This window comes from Aulonocara sp. 'chitande type north' Nkhata Bay, linkage group LG23, assembly GCF_057382095.1.
Source record: "Aulonocara sp. 'chitande type north' Nkhata Bay isolate Kocher_YH1m ecotype deep benthic linkage group LG23, A_spYH_male_GT1.1, whole genome shotgun sequence".
In the NCBI taxonomy this organism is placed as follows: domain Eukaryota; kingdom Metazoa; phylum Chordata; class Actinopteri; order Cichliformes; family Cichlidae; genus Aulonocara; species Aulonocara sp. 'chitande type north' Nkhata Bay.
Window position 1 is genome coordinate 29,313,869 of NC_141365.1, and position 21,342 is coordinate 29,335,210.

General features: G+C 39.2%; 1 protein-coding gene across 2 annotated transcripts in view; it reads left to right on the forward strand.

The window, feature by feature from the left end:
- The first annotated feature begins 10,104 nt into the window (after positions 1-10,104).
- LOC147302060 (striated muscle preferentially expressed protein kinase-like) overlaps positions 10,105-21,342 on the forward strand; it is a 59,663-nt gene continuing 48,425 nt past the window's right edge. For both annotated transcript variants that reach the window (XM_086283672.1, XM_086283673.1), the window contains exons 1-2: positions 10,105-10,536; positions 12,013-12,570. In XM_086283672.1, the coding sequence (XP_086139798.1) occupies positions 12,186-12,570 (385 nt within the window). In that variant the 5' untranslated portion in view covers positions 10,105-10,536; positions 12,013-12,185. The remainder of the gene's footprint in view (positions 10,537-12,012; positions 12,571-21,342) is intronic.

Sequence of the window (21,342 nt, forward strand, 5' to 3'; positions counted from 1 at the left end):
CAATAATATACTCAGTGTTGGGAAAGTTAGTTTTAAAATGTATTCCACTACAGAATACATGCCTCAAAATGTATTTTGTAACGTGTTACGTTACTCAATGAGAGTAATGTATTATGAATATTTTGGATTATTACTATATTATCATGCTTTTTACAACTACATGAATGTACTATTGCTGTGTGATTCATTACTATTACTGAAGGTTACTCGCCATACCAATAGCAACTAGATTTTAAAATCTGAATATAAAATGAGTGACAGTAGGGTGGACATTATATTCATCCATCTCTCTGTGCCGGGCCGTTGTGTCAGCATGGTGTTGCAGGAATTGCCGTCTTGTGTGTGACTGGGTGCAGTAAGGAGTGTATGTGATGTGTGTGTGAGCATGCGCGTGAAGGAAACGCGGGGAGCGAAAGAGAAAAATAGAGAGAGTGTGTCATGGGTAGAGAGGGAGACCGGGAGCAGCGTTCTAACGGGCTACAGGCTATGCAGTGTGTTGTCGAAGTGTGCAGTACTGTTATTAAAGCCTCATCTCTTCAGTACTCTCCGGTGCCTCGGCTGATTTCTGTCTGTCTCACTACTCCACAAAAGTGAAGGGAGTTAACCCCGAAGGAGGACAAACTTCGGCCCTGGAGGAAGCATCTCCCCTCGCGTCTCCCGACCACGGTCAGGGGACTGACGGCGAGGAATGGTTAACAATTGTATAAAATCACAGCGATCACTCAGTAGCACTTACACCCACAACAATGAAACGCTTTGAAAGACATGATCACAGAACCTCCGTTGTACCCCGTCACCCCATCACAACCCGTTCCACTGATAACGCTGTATCCACTCCTCTTCGATTAACCCTGGAAGACCTGGAGAAGGAAAATGCACAGGTCTGAAAGGTCTTTCTTGACTTCAGCTCAGCCTTCAACACGATAATCCCTCAGCATCTGATCACCAAACTAGGCCGAGTTGGACTGAATCACCCCCTTGGAAAAATGGACACTGGTCTTTCAGACGGATAGACCTCAATTTGAGCAGAGAGTACATAAGAAATCAAGCACCATTTCATTATGTACAGGCTCTACAAAGGGACATGTCACGAATCCCCCGTTTTCACCATGATGACCCACCTCTGTGGTGAAAAGTACAGTAATCACTACATCACAAATTACGTGGATGACACAACAGTGGAACATCTCATCAAAGACAGCAATGACAGAGACTACAGGAGGAGGTGAGACTTTTTGCAGAATGGAACCTGTTTTTTTTTTGGGTTTTTTTGTTTTTTAATCTGGTGTTCAAAAGCAGCCCATGCACAGCCCGATCTACATAACTGACATTGCTGTGGCGATAGTCGAGTATGTGACCAACAATCTAACCAGGAGCCTGCACATCTCACCAGCTCCTGCATTTTCCTCAGAGGTTAAAAATAACTCATCTTAACCCATCTGTCATCACCACTTTCTACTGAGGCACCACATAGAATGTGCAGCACACTGTCTGTGTCTCTGTGGTATGAGAGTAACGGTGTCTCAGACAGAAAGGCAGATTGCTGAGAAGATTGTTGGGGTCTTACTGCCACCTGTTGGGGGCTTAGTGCAACAACGCTGCCTGACAAGGCCAAAAAGGATCACGAGGGACATTGCTCATCCCCGTCACAGACTATTCTCCTCCCTTCAGGCAAAAAGTATCACAGCCTGGAAATCAGATCATTAACAGCTTGACAGTTAAATTCAAATGCACATCATAAATAGATGGAAAATACAATAGCTGAGCACACGTAAGCCATACAGATTGTTTTCGTGCATATATATATATATATATATATATATATATATATATATATATATATATATATATATATATATATATATATATATATATATACATTTTTTTAATTTAATGTTCTATTCAGTGCTATACCATCTTTTTTTATTACTTTATTTCATTATTCATTGTTTAACAGAAAGTTATACTATAGTCTTTTAACGTGGTTCTGTTTTGATTGTGAGATTTTTTGTGTTTTTGTGTGCTCATAATGACAATAAAGGAATCCAGACCTTTGTCAGCATTGGATTTATAGCTACACCAGTAACTAGAAGGAACAGTACGAAATAGTGGATGCTTTGGAAACTTTTATGATATGAAGTGATGTTCTCACTCTTTCTCAAGTGTAAGTCACTCTGAGGTAAACTATATTGCCAAAAGTATTCACCGAGCCATCCAAATCACTCAGTTCAGGTGTTCACATCACTTCCATGTTTAAAATCAAGCACCTACACATGCCTAGGCATAGCACAAAGTGGTAGAGCATGATGCTCACAGAGGTCGCCAACTTTCTGCAGAGTCAATCACTAAAGACCTTCAAGCTTCACGTGGCCTTCAGATTAGCTCAAGAATAGAGAGCTTCTTGGAATAGGTTTCCATGGAAACAGCTGCATCCAAGCGTGATGCAAAGCGTCGGATGCAGAGGTGTAAAGCACTGCACAACTGGACTCTAGCACAATGGAGATGTATTCTCTGGAGTGATCAATCACATTTCCCCATCTGACAATCCAATGGACCAGTCTGGGTTTGGTGGTTGCCATTGGACCAGTATTTGTCTGACTGCGTTGTGCCAAGTGTAAAGTTTGGTGGAGGGGGTGAATATGGCGTGGGGTTGTTTTTCAGCAGTTAGGCTCGTCCTCTTAGTTCCAGTGAAAGGAACTCTTAATGCTTCAGCATACCAAGACATTTTGGACAATTTCAGACTCCCAACTTAGTGGGAACAGTTTGATGATGGCCCCTTCCTGTGAGTCCTCACCTTAACTTGAAAGAACACCTTTGAGATGAATTAGAGTGGAGACTGTGAGCCATGCTTTCTCATCCGGTCTGTGACCTCACAAACGTGCTTCTAGAGAAAAATTTCCCCAAACACTCCTAAATCTTGCGGAAAGTCTTCCCAAAAGAGTTGAAGCTGTACTAACTGCAAAGGGAGGGCCGACATCATATCAAACCCTATGGATTAAAAAAGGGATGTCACTCAAGTTCAAATGTCTGTAAAGGCAGACAAGTGAATGCTTTTGGCAATAGAATGTATTAAATGTATTAGTAAAACCAAGTGGTAGACCTCCGCAGGGACAAACATCCTCCACTGCATCCACTAAACATTCAAGGCATGGACATTGAGGCTGTGGACAGCTACAATAAACTGGACTGGACTCATAATTCAGATGCCCTCTACAAGAATAGGCCGGGCAGGCTGTACCTGCTGCGGAGACTCACCTCTTTTGGAGTGAAGGGCCCAGTCCTGAAGACTTTCTAAGACTCTGTGGTGGCCTCAGCCATCTTTTACTGTGTGGCCTGCTGGGGCGGCAGCATCTCTGCTCAGGACAGGAAGAGACTGAACAGGCTTATCCGGAGGGCCAACTCTGTTCTAGGATGCCCTCTGGACTCAGTGGAGGTGGTGAGTGACATCACCACCCCATGCAGGAGACTGCACTGAACAGCTGAACAGCACTGAACAGCTCCTTCAGTGGCTGCGGCACCCACGATGTGGGACGGAGAGATTCCACAGGTCTTTCCTCCCCACTGCTGTCAGACTCCACAACAAAGACTTCGCAGCTGACCAAACACACACATCCACACATGTGCAATTTTATTAAGTGCAATTCTCTTTTTCTGACAGCATTGTATTTTATTCTGTTGTATATAGTATTTTATTCTATTCTATTGTGTATCTTATTATCTTATCCTATTCCAGTGTTTATTCTTAATTTTTGCTACTGTGACCTTGCACTGTCCACTTTCTGCTGTAACAAAACATATTTCTCAAGTGTGTGACTAAGTTAATGTATCTTACCTTATCTTATTATGGGTTTGGATTTTGACTGCCAAGAAACAAACAAAAAGTTTCGGGCTTTTCTTGCACCACAGTTAAAGTGGAGGGAGGACAAAAACAGCAATACTGTTGTTAATGTCTTCAACTACTTCAAACAACATTAACTTTGTTCCTGTCATACTGGAGCTGGAAACCCATTTGATACTAAAATCAAAGCTGTACCAACCAATATCAAGCCTCCACCCATGACTTCAGTGTTGCCAGCACTTTAACAACCATTACTATCCAACCTACAGATGGCTAGATCTACATCTCTATCCACATTTGTTATATTATTGTACTCAACAAATAGCAGTGGATGCATGTCTGATATTCACTCATGTGGGACTACTTTTGATTTTAGAACATGACACATGGGAGAAACGTGACCTACATCAAATTGTTTATTTATTTTTGGTAGAATAAGTAGGCCTGATAGATTTCAGATTTGTAGTCTAATCACATCTATGGTTGTAAGGTGTAAATGAGATACAGAATTGTGCACTGAAAACATGGTACCACAGGTATTTGTGCAAACAACATGGAATTCCTATAACGGAGGAGGTAACACACATTTCTTGAATTCTCTCTGAACGTCTGGGCAGTTCTGCCCAGACGTTGGGGATCCCCATTGTCATTGGGGATTGACCTTGGACCTCGGCATTATCAGCACCACACTCTAACCATCTGAGGTAGCAGGCCAACTGGATCAGGACTTAAACACTTACAAGAAAAACCACAAACATTTTTGTGTACTACATTCAGTTTTACTTAACTTGTCTTCTCAATCTGATTTAGTTTAAGTGTGTTTTGTTCCTCAGCTGTGTCTTCAGCCATCAGTGTCTGTGTATTTAAAGCCTCAGTTTACCTTAACTCTCTGTTGTGTTGTGCTGCTGATTCTGTTTTCCACTGTTGTTTCTCTGTTTGGATTTATGGGCTTTGTTTTATGGCTGCACTTGGCCTTTTCTGATGCCCCTGAGTAAAGGTTTATTTTCTGTTTATTAGCTCTGTCACACCAGTCTGGATTTGGGTCCTCATTCACACATCATATGACCTCAATATAAAACCCCTAAGTGAAAACAGCCCTGATGTGGTGTTCATTTAAATGAAAGAGTGGGTTTGTAAGCATTTAGTTTTGCTATAAGAATCCCTTAAAAAAACGATATATATATGTTTAGACAGCAGACAATATAACAGCCAAACACACATATAGTTCCTATATACCGTAGTCTCATAGCCCAGTTACACATTAAGTAAATAGGCAAACTTTAACATTATAATGCGCATGAAAGCAGACTTTAAGTGGTCTGATAGAAACATGTATGTGTAAATCACATCTTTTAGCACCAATCCTAGCAGATTCACATGCATGGAGAGTGAGACAAACAAACTGTTAACAGATAGGTAGTGGCTAATGACGCTGTCTATCTAAGAATAGGGGCTTACAATTGTAGTACTGGCATGTATGCCACAACTCCGGGAGTGGTGTGCTAATGACCAGTTGTGGATCTTGGCACCTCTCAAAGGGCCCAACATTGTACTAAACTGGCCATTTGGTACTGGATGTTTATAAACTGTAGTTAAAAGAAGAGGGGATGTTAAATAGTAGGAAAGTTTGTTGATGAGTTACTGCCATCACATTCAGAATGACCTTTTTTTCCCCATTAAATCCTACGTTTTCTCAGTTTAAACATTTGATATGTTTTCTATAGATTTATGGGATTTTGAAATTATTGCATTCTTTTCTTTTTACTTCTATTAAACCTTTCAGGAATTGGGATGGGAGTTATCATCAAAACGGACTAAAAGTGTCATCATTTTTTATAAAAAAAAATGCCTTTTGACTGATGAACTGCACTATACGATGATGCTATCGCTCATCTGTATGCATTATTAAATTGCTGAAGTAGAGTGAAGTAGAGCTTTTTCTACTTACCACTGCAAAATCCCTTCCCAGTCTGATAATGTTGGCCAGTGGTGCTTAAAGCAGACATGATCCCTCCAGTGCGTCTCTCAGTGTGAGGTTTTATGAGATGATTAATGACTGAGAGAAGAATGAAAAGTTCTACAACACAAAGTACGGGGTAGTTTGATCTGATTAGGCTTCCAACAATGATTTTATTAAAACGATCTAAAAATTAAAAATGACTCTTTGGTGAACTGCTGACAACTTAGATCTGAATGATAACATAAGCATAAAATGGCAATCCTCAAATACTTCAGAACTGCACTTACAGTGTTGTAGCTGATTAAATGTACCTGGCTTCACTCCACCACTGGGAGAGATTCCACTGTCTGAACATGCTTGTGATGCATCAGCATCCAGCAGGTGAAGCTGTAGAATGTGTCTTAGTGACAATACCTGGCACTTTAAAACATTGTTACCACAATATCAGTCGATGAATCAAGTTGTATGTGTAGAACATTGTTCAAGTGCAGTTTACAAGAACAGGTATGTAAAATGGTGTGCTCCCTTACTCACACAGGATCACCAGGTGGCTCCACATGTTTGATCTGGACAGTTCTTATGCCAGATGTCCTTCCTGACACAACCCTGAAGGCATTTGTGTCTTTTTTCCCTTGTTAGATGAAGGTGAAAAATAGTACTACATGCAGCCACCCAAGAGAAAAATGATGAAAATTGCTCAAAGTTGTGATTATAATTATTAGTAAAATTCAATGACAGTATAACTAACATTGAAATGTAGTTTCTAGTAATAAACCAGCATAAACTCATTGAATACAAACCTGCTCTATGAATTACATTTACAAACAGTATTAGTATTAGCTTATACTTTATTTGCAAACGAAACAAATTATAAAAACCATCTAATCCATCCCAATATTGCCTTGTGTATTTAGTCCCAGCCATAGAGCTTGGAAAGCTGGTGAGTAAACAGCTAACAGAGCGTTTTACTCATGATTATACAGGAGAAAGGTCAAGAGTCAGATGTAGCCTGATGGGAAAATTAAGGGACTGAATATAAAAAAATACAAAACATATAAGGACTCATAGGAGCTGCCACATTATGGAGCGGAAAAAATTAAACAAAACAAAAAATTAAATCAGTAAATCAGTGTGTAAATAAATCAATAAACAAAGATCATCACTGCCGGTGTTCTTAATAGAGATGCGAAGTTAAAAAACAGAATCTGACAGGTTAAGCGATGGTTGACAGAATAAGAAATAAGAAATAAGAAAGGGCTTTTCCTGCTTTGTATCCTTTTTTATTTTTTTATTTTTTTTTTATTGTTATTATTTTCCCCTTGATGGCTCAAAAATGTATTCATAAGAAAATAAAACATTGCTTTGGTTTATAATGTGGCAAGCCAAAAAGGTGTTTTAGGGTATGCTAAATAGCAATTGAGAATATAATTTTATTTATCTATTTTTTAACATGGAACAATTCCTCTCAGTAGGTTTGCTAAAACAAAGATTATTCAAGCTTACAATATATAATTTAAGTATAAAAATATACATGAATTTATATATATATATATATATATATATATATATATATATATATATATATATATATATATATATATATATATATATATATATATATATATATATATACATATATATATATACATATATGTGTGTGTGTGTGTGTATCACGTTACTAAAAGCGGAGATTCCAACACCTTGGCCATATTCAGTTTAAGCAGATTTCATTGTTGAATTTAATAGAAAGATCTTGAAGTTTCTGTGACTGTAGGCAAACTGAAAGACTTTAGGGGTCTGTCAGCACAGCAGCAGCTCCTTGTTAACACATAGACCATGTTAACACACCTAACTATTAGGCTAGTTATGGTTGGTAAGTTATGGTCAATTGACAGGTGACCTTCCAGCTTCACTCAGCTCGATACCAGTTCAAGTCACCTCTCCACATTCTCTCTCTAGATTGGCGACAGTAAAGAGAGATCAAACTGACATGGAGGTACGACAGACAAAACAGAGAAATACTGAGATACACCAGTTATTGCTTTCATATTGGTTATTTGAGCTATTTGGAATCGCAGAAGCTAATGGCTGAGCTCATAATCAACTGGACATATGGAGACTTAAGTTTGCAATGATAATTGTTGAGCAAATTCTAGTTTGTGGTTAAATGTAGCTTTTTCATTGAATAATAGCATTATAATCATGAAGGTATTAGGAAGTTATTCCCTTCCTGAATAATGCTCATTTATGAATGTGATTCTTTATGTGATAGTAAGATTATATGTTTTACTATAAAAGTAAATTCTGAATGTACTATTTTTGTTTGTAAAGGAAATGTGAGCATCTTTTCTTATGTTGTATTATTACTTTACCTGACCTTTTTGTTTGATTACAATCATGTAGCTTATCAAGTCTCTCGGTGACTGTTTCCACAGCAACAGCACAGTATTTGCAGGAGTTTTTCAGGAGAAGCCATTTATTTTCTCCTTCTTCTTGGTTTTATGGACTCCTGAGTACTCTGTAATAATGACCACTGATTGAAAAGAGGGAATAAAAGGAGCCAGTCCAGACAGAACAAATGTAGTGTCTTGTGCTGCGGTGGCCTTGGAGTCCTCCTCTGACACATTTGAAGCAGATGGATGGTAAATCAGACGCTCTACTTTATATAACGACTTTTTGACTTTGGTTCATGTTGACATGACAACATCATGCAGTTGCTGTAGATTTGTTGGCTGTACACCCATGATGAGAATCTCATGGGTGTACACAGTCTCACCACATCCCAAAGCTGGTTTATTTGACTGAGATCTGGTGACTCTGTTGGTCATTTACAGTGAACTCATCTTCATGTTCAAGAAACCAGTTTGAGTTGATCTCAGCTTTGTGACATAGTGTGTTAGTCTGCTGGAACACTGTGGTCATAAAGGATGGACATGGTCAGCAAAAATACTTAACTAGGCTGTGGTATTTAAATGATGCTTATTTAGTAATAAAGGGCCCAAAGTGTGCCAAGAATATATCCCCCACACCGTTACACCGCTAGCAGCTTGAACTGTTGATACAAGCAGAATAAATCTGTTTACAGCACATTCTGACTCTACCATCTGAATGTTGAAGCAGAAATTGAGACTCAGGCGACATTTTTCAAATCTTCTCTAAGTCCCTTAGTTTCCTGTTTAGTCTACAGGAGTGTGGTCTTCTGTGGCATTTGAGATGCTCTTCTGTATACCTTAGTTGTAACGAGCTGCTTATTTGAGTTACTGTTGCATACAGCACCTATCAGCTTAAAGAAGTCAGCCCATTCGCCTCTGACCTCTGTCATCAATAAAGCAATTTCTCCCACAAACTTGCTGCTCAATGGTTATTTTCAGGCCATTCTCTGTGGTCTGAAACCCTAGAGATGGCTGTTTATAAAATACAACCATGCCACATTTAAAGTCGCTTAATTGAACTTTCTTCTTCGTTCTGATGCTCAGATTGAGCTTCAGCAGCTCATCTTGACCACATCTACATGCCTAAATGTATTGAGTTGCTGCCATGTGATTGGCTGATTATATATTTGGGTTAAGAGGAGTTAAACAGACGTACCTACAGTGGTACTGAATATGGTGTCGTCTAGGGACGCACCTTGCTCACTGTCACACTAACTTAGCTATCCAGGCTGTCATTCAAATGTGTCTGTAAAAACTGGTCAAGCACTGCTTTGAATTTAAAGCCCAAATTCTTATTGAAATATTGATCAGTGAATGGAAGTTTACCAAAATAAAAGAGAGATGGAGCGAGTGAAAAACAAGCCACAACAACTTAGAACTATTTTTATAAAAGCTCTACAAAACCTACAGCTGCTCACTATGCTTCAGTTAAACAAACATAGTAAATATTCCTCCCATTTAGATTGTATCGTTATATCACTGCCCTACAGTTCTATGAATCACTCCTGTCTTTATTCTTAGACTTTCTTTTTATAGCAATTCCAACGGTCGGTCACACACACACACACACACACACACACACACACACACACACACACACACACACACACACACACACACACACAATGCTTGATAACATTATCTAAAGGGCTTGGAGTGTGAGTGCTTTGAGCATGCATGTGTGTGTTTGTGTGCGTGTGTGTGTGTGTGTGTGTGTGTGTGTGTGTGTGTGTGTGTGTGTGTTTGTGTGTGTGTTTGTGTGCGTGTGTGCGTGCGTGCGTGCGTGCGTGTGTGTGTGTGTGTGTGTGAGAATAGGTTATACATTGCAGGCTAGGAAATGTGACCTATCTGTGGTGGTGCAGCTGTCGTTCCCGACCTGCAGGAGTTGGGAGTGAAGCAGTGACAAGGGAGAGAAGGAGACAGATAACACGAACCGACTTGAGAACATTAAAGCCTAAAAAGGTTAAGGGTGTCGATTTTAAAAAGCACTTACATTTTCTTTTAATGGTAAAAACACAAGACCGGAAGGCCTGAGTCGTTTGACATTTAGGAAAAAAGGGATCTGTCTCTGTCTCACCTTCACCAGGGTTCAAGCTGTTGAAAGGGACCATGGCCGTGGCTGCTAATGCTACATGATCTAGGGTGGCCTTACACCTACAGCCCGTGCTCGCTGAGGACACTGAGAGACACGGGCTTTAGCAAATGATTTGAGATGAAACATTTTGCTCCATGGATCTTGTTACCTTAACATGGACTTTGCGGGGATGTCCAAAGGGATTCTTGTCGGCTTTGATGGCAAGAGAGAGGTAAGGTGCATTACTTTCTATTATATAGCCTATTTTAGGCGACTCCTTGGATCAGCATATGAAACATCATACATTAACACATGAAAGAAATACGCCAGCTATTCTTTAATTTTGCTTCTCCACTTGCTGTCATCTGGAGTGATCACTACAATTTTTCCTACACAGGCTTATGAAATTCTGCCCTTTAAATGGCAAAAAAATGTCATTTTATTGTCATAATTGAATAATTGAATGAATTTTTCCCTCATTTGATTAGTATTATTATCATTTAGAAAAAAATTGCCAACATTAACTGCAGGTAGGTGAAGGAAACCAAATCACGACCTTTGGCGTCACAGTCCTTTGACAACTTGTACCACTCTTCAAGCTACAGGCTGTTGTTTAGTCTAAGACCCACTAGTGGCATCCAAAAAGGTTCTAAAATTGGTTCTCCCTCCCGGCTACCACAGCTTGACTTCTCTGTGGTTCATCAGTTTCGTGGCACGGGTGCCAAAATGAGAGGACATACAATAATGACATACACATACAGTGACTGCTGAAAGTGTCCCTGCAGTGATTTCTAAGGCAGAATCCTCACTTTTTTTTGGACCTGAAGATCATGAGCATCCAGTATTGATTTTCAGCCTTTGTACAAAGAGATTTTTCCAGCTCTTCTGAATCTTTTGATGATGTTATGTTCTGCAGATGATGAAATATTCACAATCTTTACAGTTTTACATTGAGAAACATGTAAAACTATCATTATTATTATTATTAATAATAATAATGATAAAATAATAATAATATAAACATTATTATTCTCCTCTGCCCGTCTTTACTTAACTTACTTACATTAAACTTATTCATGTTACAAACATGTTACTATGGTAATGTGCCTCCAGCAGCTGCTTGTTAGTTCCACTTATTTTTCCAGGCTTTTGTGTTGCTGCTTCAAAATAAGCTAATATTTTGTATGAAATACTAAAATGTCCCAGTTTAAACATTTCATATGTTTTCTGTTCTCCGCCGTGAATAAAATATGGGTTTTTGAGATTTGCAAATCATTGCACTCTGTTTTTATTTACATTTTTCACATCATCCAATTTTTGGGGGGAATTGGGGTTATAAGGAAAGGTCACAGTTTGGGTTAAAACACATTAACAAGCTCAGTTTTCCCACTAAAGCCCGTAGTAAACCTGGGCTTCTCACAATTTCATAGGCTCTGCTGCAACAATATTCAGGTTTGCACTGAAGACCAGGATGCTTTTTTGTCACTTATAATGACTTTACTTTCACTTGGTATATAGAGACATTACAAAGGGTACAATCAGCCTCTTTTAAGCCATTTTAATAACCAGTTTCAAAATAATACATTTTATACATATTACAGAGTAAAAATATCTCTTTTTTGTTTGTTTATTTGGGTTTTTTTGGCATGTTGGGATCGGTAGATAACTTTGATGTCAGTGTGATAAATATACTCTGGTTTTTTTTCAGTTCCTGGTGCAACATCCCAGCTCAAACCCCCTATGCACTCCCAGTGAGCCCAGAGACATCTAAACTAATGGAGTCTTTCAGAAGAGGCATTCAATAAATGCAGTTCATCTTGATAACCCAGTCAATTGCCAGATAAGAAGTACAGTTAATTAAAAAGTCTTTAAGAAGTCAAGATGGCAGAAAGCCACGGTTCAAGTTCCAGTTCCAGTTCGAACATCCCTTCCAAGAGGGCCAAAATCAGCATTGACCACGTTCCAGAAAATGGGTCTAATATCCAAGAACCAGCAGCTCCGGTTTTTGTGCGTAAGCTCCGTAAAGCAGCAGTGGGAACAGGTTGTGATATCCGACTGAGGGTGTCAGTGCTGGGGCATCCGACACCTTCGCTGGCCTGGTACCGCAACGATGAGCTCTTATCTCCATCGGAAGCCCAGGACTCGGGTGGTCTCTGGATACGAGACTGCCGCACAAGTGATGCTGGCTTGTACACATGCGTGGCAACCAATGAGCTGGGAGAGGCAAGGTGCAGTGCCGTCTTGGCCGTCATGGACCTCGGTGAAGGTAATCACAAGGAGCTTAAACACATTGTTCCTATCAAAAGAAGCCATCATGATGAGGGATTTTAAAGCTTTAATGATATATAACTGATTCAGTAAGACCAACCGGTGATTTGCACAAATACTACACCAATAATCTTGTTAATCTTTATTGTCTTGAAACCTTATCCTACTTATTAAAAGTGCATTTAGACAAAACAACTGTCGACCCAAGTTCCAAGAGCCGAGATTGGGTTTTAAGTTTCATATAGTCAGCCCATCTTCTATGTCTGCAGAGCCTCACTGGGAAACACTTAAAATTAGCTTGTTGCATTCTCTCTGCTGCACAGCTGAACATTACAGAATATATATGCTATACAGTTCTTAACAAATTTATTAGGGTGTCTGGCATGAAAGCACAAAAACACAAATATTTTAGGAATCTGTCAAAAGCCTGTTGAAAACGAAATATTCTTATTTTTTAGGGACGTTGTATATTATTCTTGTATTTTGCACCTGTAACTAAAATCAGAAAACCTCCTGATAGACTGGGGAACATATCCTTCAAGACTTTAAGTAGACTGTCTACACGAACTGCCTGCCACTTATTGGTTGTATCACTAGTTTGACAACTTGCTATTTTGGCATATACAACCTGCGCAATGATATAATAATAATACAACAAAAATCAAGTAGATGTCAGCTTTAAACTTTCAGTCTCTGGTAGTAGACAAGTTCTTGGTTTTATGCTGATTTTATAATGCTGTACAAATAAGCACAATGATATTAAAGTCACTGTGTGGATTGTTCTGCAGATAAATAAGTGTGTGACGTGGTTTTTGCTTCAATACTGTAAATTCTCACTTTTAGTAGAAATGTCTTTTGACTGAAAATAAAGACCTCATATCTTGTTTACAAGATTTTTAAAATGCTGGTGTCAGTCATTCTGTATGGATTTTTGAATCTGCAGAAATGCTTGGGAAGGTAAATATTTCCAAGCCAATGCTTAACAGCTGATTGAACAGAAGACCGAGGCCGTGACGGCGCTGTAAAAAGTCATTTAGCTGTAAAGATACTGCTGCTTTTGCAGCTCTGTATCACTTCCAAAATTAGAACACTTGGCTGAGACAGTTTTGCTCAGGGTGACTGGTCTTGTCAGCATAAATTCACGCAGCAAGGCATGCGAGGCATAAGTTATATATCTGGGAAAAAAGAAAAGATCAGTCCCATCTGTCACATCTTCAACATCAGTTTTTCCAACTCCCACATGGTGACATCTTGTCAGTGCAGTGTAATGCAGCTACTTTAAGTGCAGGCTATGAAGTGAAGTAGTCAGAATGAAAAAGGTAGCATGTAGCAGATACTGCTGCATGAAAGCACATAAGATTTAGTGTCTTTGTCAAAGACATTTCACAATCATGGACTGTCTAACAGTCTGCTTGTCTAAATTTTTTTGTTTCTTCACACCAATGTTGGTCAAGTTACTTGAAAAAAGTAATTAGTTACCAATTACTGATTACTTCTCCAGAAAAGTAATCCCATTATTTTACTGATTACTTATTTTCAAAAGTAATTAGTTACTTAGTTAATTAGTTACTTTTTAAAAACATAATACACAACCTAAATACGTAGCAATAGAAGCAATAAAACTTTCAGCCCAGTTCTATTTTTTTATGCATAATCAAATGGAAAGCCTCTTTTTAAAAAATGTTTTATTAGTTTTAATCTTTTAATTTTATGCACATTGCATTAAGCAAAATTTATATATGCAACTGTCTTTGAAATTAAGAAATTGTTGAACATTTAAACCTATTTTCTGCATATTCCAGCATATAAAATAAAATTATGATTTGTGTTTACACTCACTCTTTCAAATAGATGCAAGTAAAACACAAAAAAATAAATAAATAAAATCAAAGATCCAGCGGCACTGAGTCCTGTCGCAGCGGTCATGTCAGCGGGGTGATCTGTGAATTTCACATTCATGTGGCGGCTTGCTGGGTGCTTGCTCGGATTTGAAACGCTGAGGAAAGAAGTTTTCTTCCCCCGCAGAGTGAACAGCGGACGCTAATGTTTTTGTCACTTTTTACGGAAAGTCAAAGTAATGTCAGTACTTCCAAGCTTTAAACGCTGCATGGTCGTACTCTCTCCCGCACTCCATATTATCCATTGTTGATCTACACATGTCTGTTGCTGCGACGGGCATCGCACGCGCTTATGTCAGTGTCATGAGATGCTATCACAAACAAAATCACGATGGTTTACTAACGCAGTAACGCAGCGTGTTTACAGGAAAGTAACAGTTATCTAATTACTTTTTTTTTGCAATAGTAATCCCTTACATTACTAGTTACTTGAAAAAAGTAGTCAGAAATACAATAACGCAGCCCATCTTGGCTCCACGGTGCTGTTACCTACTGGAGAAGGAACATACTACCAGATTGTACACTAAAAAAAGGATTATTCATAATTTAGAGTAAAATACAACAAAAATATGTAAAATAAAAGGTTTATTTATTCAAATATTCAATCATTAAAGAAAACATGCTTGATATAAAGTGAATGCATATCATGAAATTTGCCATTTTATATTGTACTTACATAAAAAAAAATTACATGAAAATCTTACATATTATCAAATTACATAGTTTTCTGTGGGGTTACTAAAGTATTCTGATTCTGACCACTTAAAACCAACATTTTGGGCACAAATGTCACATTAAACTTACATGAATCCAAGTCTTTCAGTGCCTTTAGTAGACAGTCAGAGCACTGGACCTAATTTTCCAAGCTTATCTCTGTGATGTTTAGTAGGTTTGAACACTCACAGCCAGTTTGCATCATCACTTTGAGTGCTTTGTGTGGCTTGCCGTGCGATCATTGTATTGCTGGGAACATTTCGTCACAGTCTCGGTGCCCTGTCCTGTCTACAAATTTGACTGCTGAGCTCACATGTCAGCAACTCTCACACTATGAGCTGGCACGTACGGTCCAGCTGGTGCACTGTATCACTCAGCTCCTCTGCACTCTCTGTCTCTCTCTTCTGGTTTTGATCTATCACGGCTACCTACCTCTTTACGGCTACCTACCTAATATCGTTATCTTATTCTCCCTCTGCTCATTTTGGACTGATTGAAAATGATCCTCAACATTAAGCCGTGCATAGTTTCTCAGTTTGTTTGCTTTAGTTTTTTCTCCTTATGCACAGAGCAATACACTTAACACCTTAAATCAGACTTAAATCACTAAAATAAAGAACTAAGTTGGATGTGACTGTCGTGGGACACAACAGTCACGTGGACCTCTCTTGCTTTTTCCTATTTTCTGAAACATACTTCATATACACTGCTGGCATGTTCAGATTATTAAACATGGCCAAATATTCAAATAATAAGCTCATGGGCAAATAATCGCTAAGAGCCAAAAGCTCAGGCTGCTCTAAATATTCACTTTCAGGCTTCTTTTTTTAAACTCTGGTGTAGTGGTTAAAACATTTGCTTGGCAAACGAAAGGCTGCTGGTTCAATTCCAGCCAGAGATGGGGTTACATCAGGAAGGGCGTAAAACTCAACCTGCCAAATTGAACCTGTGTAGCTACATGTGGCGACCTCTTGTGGCAAAGAAATTGCTGAAGGTAGCTTTCTGTCTATGTGATAACAAAGACAGCATAAATTCGATTTAGAGGACATAATGATATACTTGCACATGTCAAACAGGGGCCTAAATTGGACAAAAGAGGCTTTGTTTCTCTTTTTTTCTTGCTACTTACGTGAAAACCAGCAATTCACTGTTGCCTCTCTATTTTTATCCATCCTGTAGGTTTTATTTTCTTATCTTCCTGACCACTGCCTCCCTCTTACATCTCCCCTCTTCTCACTCTCCTTGTGGTTATTTATGGCCCGGTATGTGCCGTGCCGGCCAGAGGGCTCGTGCTCTAGTGATGTGTGGATGCCGTCGGCCCCCTTCTCTGATTGCACCAGCAGACATCACAGATAATTATAGCTTCGCCACGGTCAAGACGCAGCACTGTCACACTCAATCACGCTCAGCTTGATGAATAAAGAGAAAAGGAGGGTGCGCTGGGATTGGAGGGGCTTAGTGTATACTTGCCCATGTGGGAACAGTCACTGCGTGTTCTGGCTGCTTTTGAGCATCACTCAGTGAGTCAGACACTCAGGTCTGTCACTTTAAGATATCATCCTGAGCGATCAGACCAACCAGAAACCAGAGCGGTCCAGTGTCACGAGCCCACACTGCTTTATTAATGTCACCTTCTGTCGTACAGCATTAATGTGCCGTCACACATCATAAGGCTGGATTAGCAGTTTGATGAAACAGCAGGAAATGGCAAATTGACCATCATTTGTTTTTTTATTAAGCTACTTTTACAGTAAATTATTGTAAAAACTGTGACACAGTGGTGTGAGTGAACATGTCAGGCACGACTTGCAGTTACTGATAAGGTAACATTTGAAAAGTTCTTTAGAAAAAGGCACCCAAGCTTAGGTAAGGACATAAAGGACATCCAGAGACATCTAAGGGTTCATAACACATAACACAGCTACAACTTTGCTTTAATCTTTGTTTTTTTCTTGCTCTGGCTGCAATATTATTCTCAGACGTTCAGTTTACATTTAAGGTGGAACTTGATAAATCCTGTTGACAATGACTTCCAAGTGTTATTTGCAAAGCTGCCAAATACAAGCCAAAGATGGGAAAAGCAGGCAGTTAAATAATTTCTGCATTTGCTTTGTTTTTACACGGGTGATGTCTGTTTTATAGATATTCTTACTCTCTCAAGAGCTTCACAATTTAATCTGTCTCACAGGGAGTTTAAAAAGTTGAGGTACTTGAAAGACGCAATCAGTAAATTTATCCACAGAATATTACTGACATCCAGCGACGATGGACGAAAGACTTGCTAACAATGCAAAGTGGGCAAATCCCGAGATAGGTTTTTCTCCACTTTGAGACGAACAGTTGAAGTCATTATCAATGAGGGCTAATGCTACTGTTGGCTGACATACGACAAGCTAGGAATACATTACAAGGTTATCTAGGTAACTAAAACCTGGAATGTCATCTAGCAGTGTACACTAACATAAAGAAAGAATGTGTACTATCAACATGGGCTAATAAGTAAATCAGAGGAGCCCAAGATGCCATAGATGATGACCGAACAACAAAGACATGTTGTCTATACAGCCAGGTGAAAAATCATCGGCTCAGTCACACACGGTGATTTAAACAATTTCTTTCTGGATGCAGATGATCAGTTAAAATGTTTGAAAGATGTGGAGCTCCAACCAATATAAAAGCCAGTCACGGTGGTATGGAAGGTATAGTCACAGAAGGTTCAGTCCTGCTGTACAAGACTAACAATAACACCGTGATCAGGTTTGTTATTCTTATTCAGGAAACAGCAATGTCACTGAATTCCACAGTCACTCATATACTTGTGTTAATCTTTCCATCCGGCCACAGAGTTCAGTTTAAACTTCATCTTTAAGTGGGACAAGGCTACAGTGTTATAAAAACCTCTAGCATCAAGGTTCATGAGCACATAGCTGTCTGAAATAGGGCCGCCACTCTTCGGCAATCCTCCCCGTAACTGTCTCATTGTCCCATAATGCATGAGGTGTTATACTATATCATTAATGGTGCATTACAACATATCTGCCATGCACTAGAGTTTCAAAACTGCCCGTGGTCCAAACAGAGCGACTCACAGAGGACAGGAAAGGTCGTTCTGTGTTGCCGTGTGTTTAATCTCCTGCTATAACCAAGGGTGGGCAAGTGCTGTGAAAGGGGGTGCAGAGGGAAAGTACAACTGTAGGGGGTGAACGATGCAGGACTTGAAATAGACCACTGAAGTTGGCAGTCAACGTTAGGACTTCAGGGGGTACAGGGAGAGGGGTATGGGCTGAACATGACAAAGTTTGGAGGTTTAGCAGCTATCTTAAGGTGGTGCATCGTTGCAGGACTACTTCCCCATTTCATGCTAGAGAAGAAGCCATTTTGAGGCATCTTTATAAGAAAAAGACGATTCTGAGAAATGAAGGCCTTTTGGAAAAATTTGGGAAGTTCCTATGTTCTCAGCAAGGTTTTAATAGAAAAGAGCTTGTGCTGGAAGAAATTATTTTGGGCAGGAGTAGCCATCTGGTTGGGTTTTTAAAGGATTTTACAAGAGAAAAACACGAGCCATGTCCAGGAAGGAGCTACTCGATGCACGAAAAGCTTTGAGGAGCTTTAGGGAAGGTGTGAGTGGGCCGAGAAGCAAGAAACAAAGAGGTGAGTGGGAGATGGCATCAACACAAACGATGTACTACGACCAAAAAAATCTTATTTTTGTGGTGCTGAAGTAAGAGAATGATCATATTATTGCAGGGAGTTATAGTGTGCATACTCAACTAAGTGGAACAGCTGTAATGGAAATGAAAACAAGGCAATACACTTGAGGCCGCTATTGTTCCTGCTTAATTGGATTCAGTGTGTCTCTGTTGTGTCTTTGAAGGATAATGGTTTGTACTGCAGGCTTTACTTCAAGGTACACCAATCCTGTTTTGTGAAATTATTAATATTGCAGTTGCCTATAAACTGATTTTCTTTGAATTTTAACTGGTTTAGATTTGATGTCAAAAAAGCACAAATTAAAATTGGACTCACAGAATGATCACCAGCTAAATCTGAGCATTTCCTGTTGCTTTTAAAGGTTTCTGTGCATATACAGTCTTATACAGGATTAACATGAACATGGAAATACCTGAAATGTATGTTTTAAGTCAGCACTTTTATGGAAATCTTACCTATGTGCTTTTAGTTGTTGTTGATGTTAAGTTTGTGGGCAAACATTAAACCTAATGTCTCCTAACTCAATGCCTCGGTAGCCATATACAGCATGGCATTCGACCCGGACCTCTTGTATGGATTAAACTGCCATACTGGAGAAGAAATAATCTGTCGCTCCTTGATGATTTCACATTCTCTAAACATTTTGTTCAAGTGGATTAAGGATGTGGGACAATTAATTAGTTTCTCTGGTCTCACGAGGCAGCTGAGGCAATATGTGAGGGTAAAGCTTGCGCTGTTTAGCCTCTGGTCTGGCGAATGCTGTGTTCCAGCCTGCTGGTACACAGTCATTCACAGTAACCCTCAGGGATTTGGTCAGGATTAGGTGGTAGGATCAGGTTTCACTGTGACTGTCAACGCTGGCCACTGTCATTTGGGATTTCCAAAGTACCTCACAAACTGAACTGAATCATCATCCTGTAGCTCCTGAAGGTTTTTTGTTTGTTTATCTGGCAGCATATAAAGATCTCTTGTGAGAATTCTTCATAATTTTGTAGGCTTCACACATTACTTTCAACATTTACTGTGAGACTTTAAGTCTGGTCTGCTGGCAGTTTCATATATCAAATCTTAAAAAAAAAAAACAACAACCAGCAAATGTCAATAATCTTGGGCTCGGTGAATAAGACGCCCTTTGTAGAATTTTGAAATGCAATAAGTCTCTTCTTCGTATATCATCTGTCCATAGCAAGATTACCCCCCCCCCCCTCCCAAAAAAACAAACAAAACAGAACTCACATTTTTACTTTAGACTCATAAAAACCTCTAAATTAAACAATAAATACCTGCCTTGTAACACCGAGCCTGCAAACACGGGTGTTACTGAACCTCGACCAATATAGATGCAACATAAATAAAGCATAACAAATTCTACAGCTATTTCCGCTACGGCAGTACCACGCAACCTCTTTGGTGCTATGCTTGGCAACCTTTAAAAAATGATGTAGTTTGCATTTTGTAATAGTATCCAACATTGGAAACTCCAGGATAGAAAGGATGAGTATTAGCACTGTTTGTAACAAGTTTCAGTCAGCATATGGAATAGAAAAAGGACCTTGTTTTTTGTTTTGTTTTTTACACATATTTAATGATTGAACAATGGCGTACACTCAAAATTTCATGAGCTTTTTTCTTTTTGCTGATCTCAGAAGAGATCAGCAAGTGGTTCATTGTTTGAAAAGCTTGAGGAAAAAAAACACTATTTTTGTTGTCTATTGTCCATTGTTTTTTTTTTTCAATCTTACAACATTTTTCAAAGAAAAGTAGATGAACAGCTTATGGGATTAGGATAGCTAGACAAATTTTTAAAGTGGGCCTGTTATGCTTAACCTTATTGTATCAAGTCCTATGAAAATTGACGTTTCTGCAAGACCCCACGATCCAGTGGCTTGTAGAACCACTTTTAATGGCAATAAGTTGAAGTAATTGTGTACTGTATGGCTTTATCAGTCTCTTGCATTTTAATTTGCAGGCATTCATTTATCCATCGCTGTTTTAAGGTCTCATCACAGCATTTCAATTAGGTTGAGGTCTGGACTTTGACTTGGCACCTTGATTTTTCTTTTTTTCTTTTTAGTAATTCTATTGCAGATTTGATGCTGTGCTTGGGATCATTGTCCTGCTTCATGACCCAATTTCAGCCAAAATTAAGCTGTAGGACAGATGTCCTCACATTTGACTCTAGAATACTTTGTTATACAGAGGAGTGCGTGGTCGGCTCAGTGACTGCAAGGTGCTCAAGTCCCGTGGCTGCAAAACAAGCCCAAATCATCACCCCTCCAGCATTATGCTTCATAGTTGGTATGAGGTGTTTGTGCTGATCTGCTGGGTTTGGTTTTGTGCATTATGACGATTATAACATCTCTACTTAGGTCTTGTCTGTCCAAAGGACATCGTTCCATAAGTCTGGTGGTTTGTTCAGATGCAACTTCAGATGCTCATACTGAACA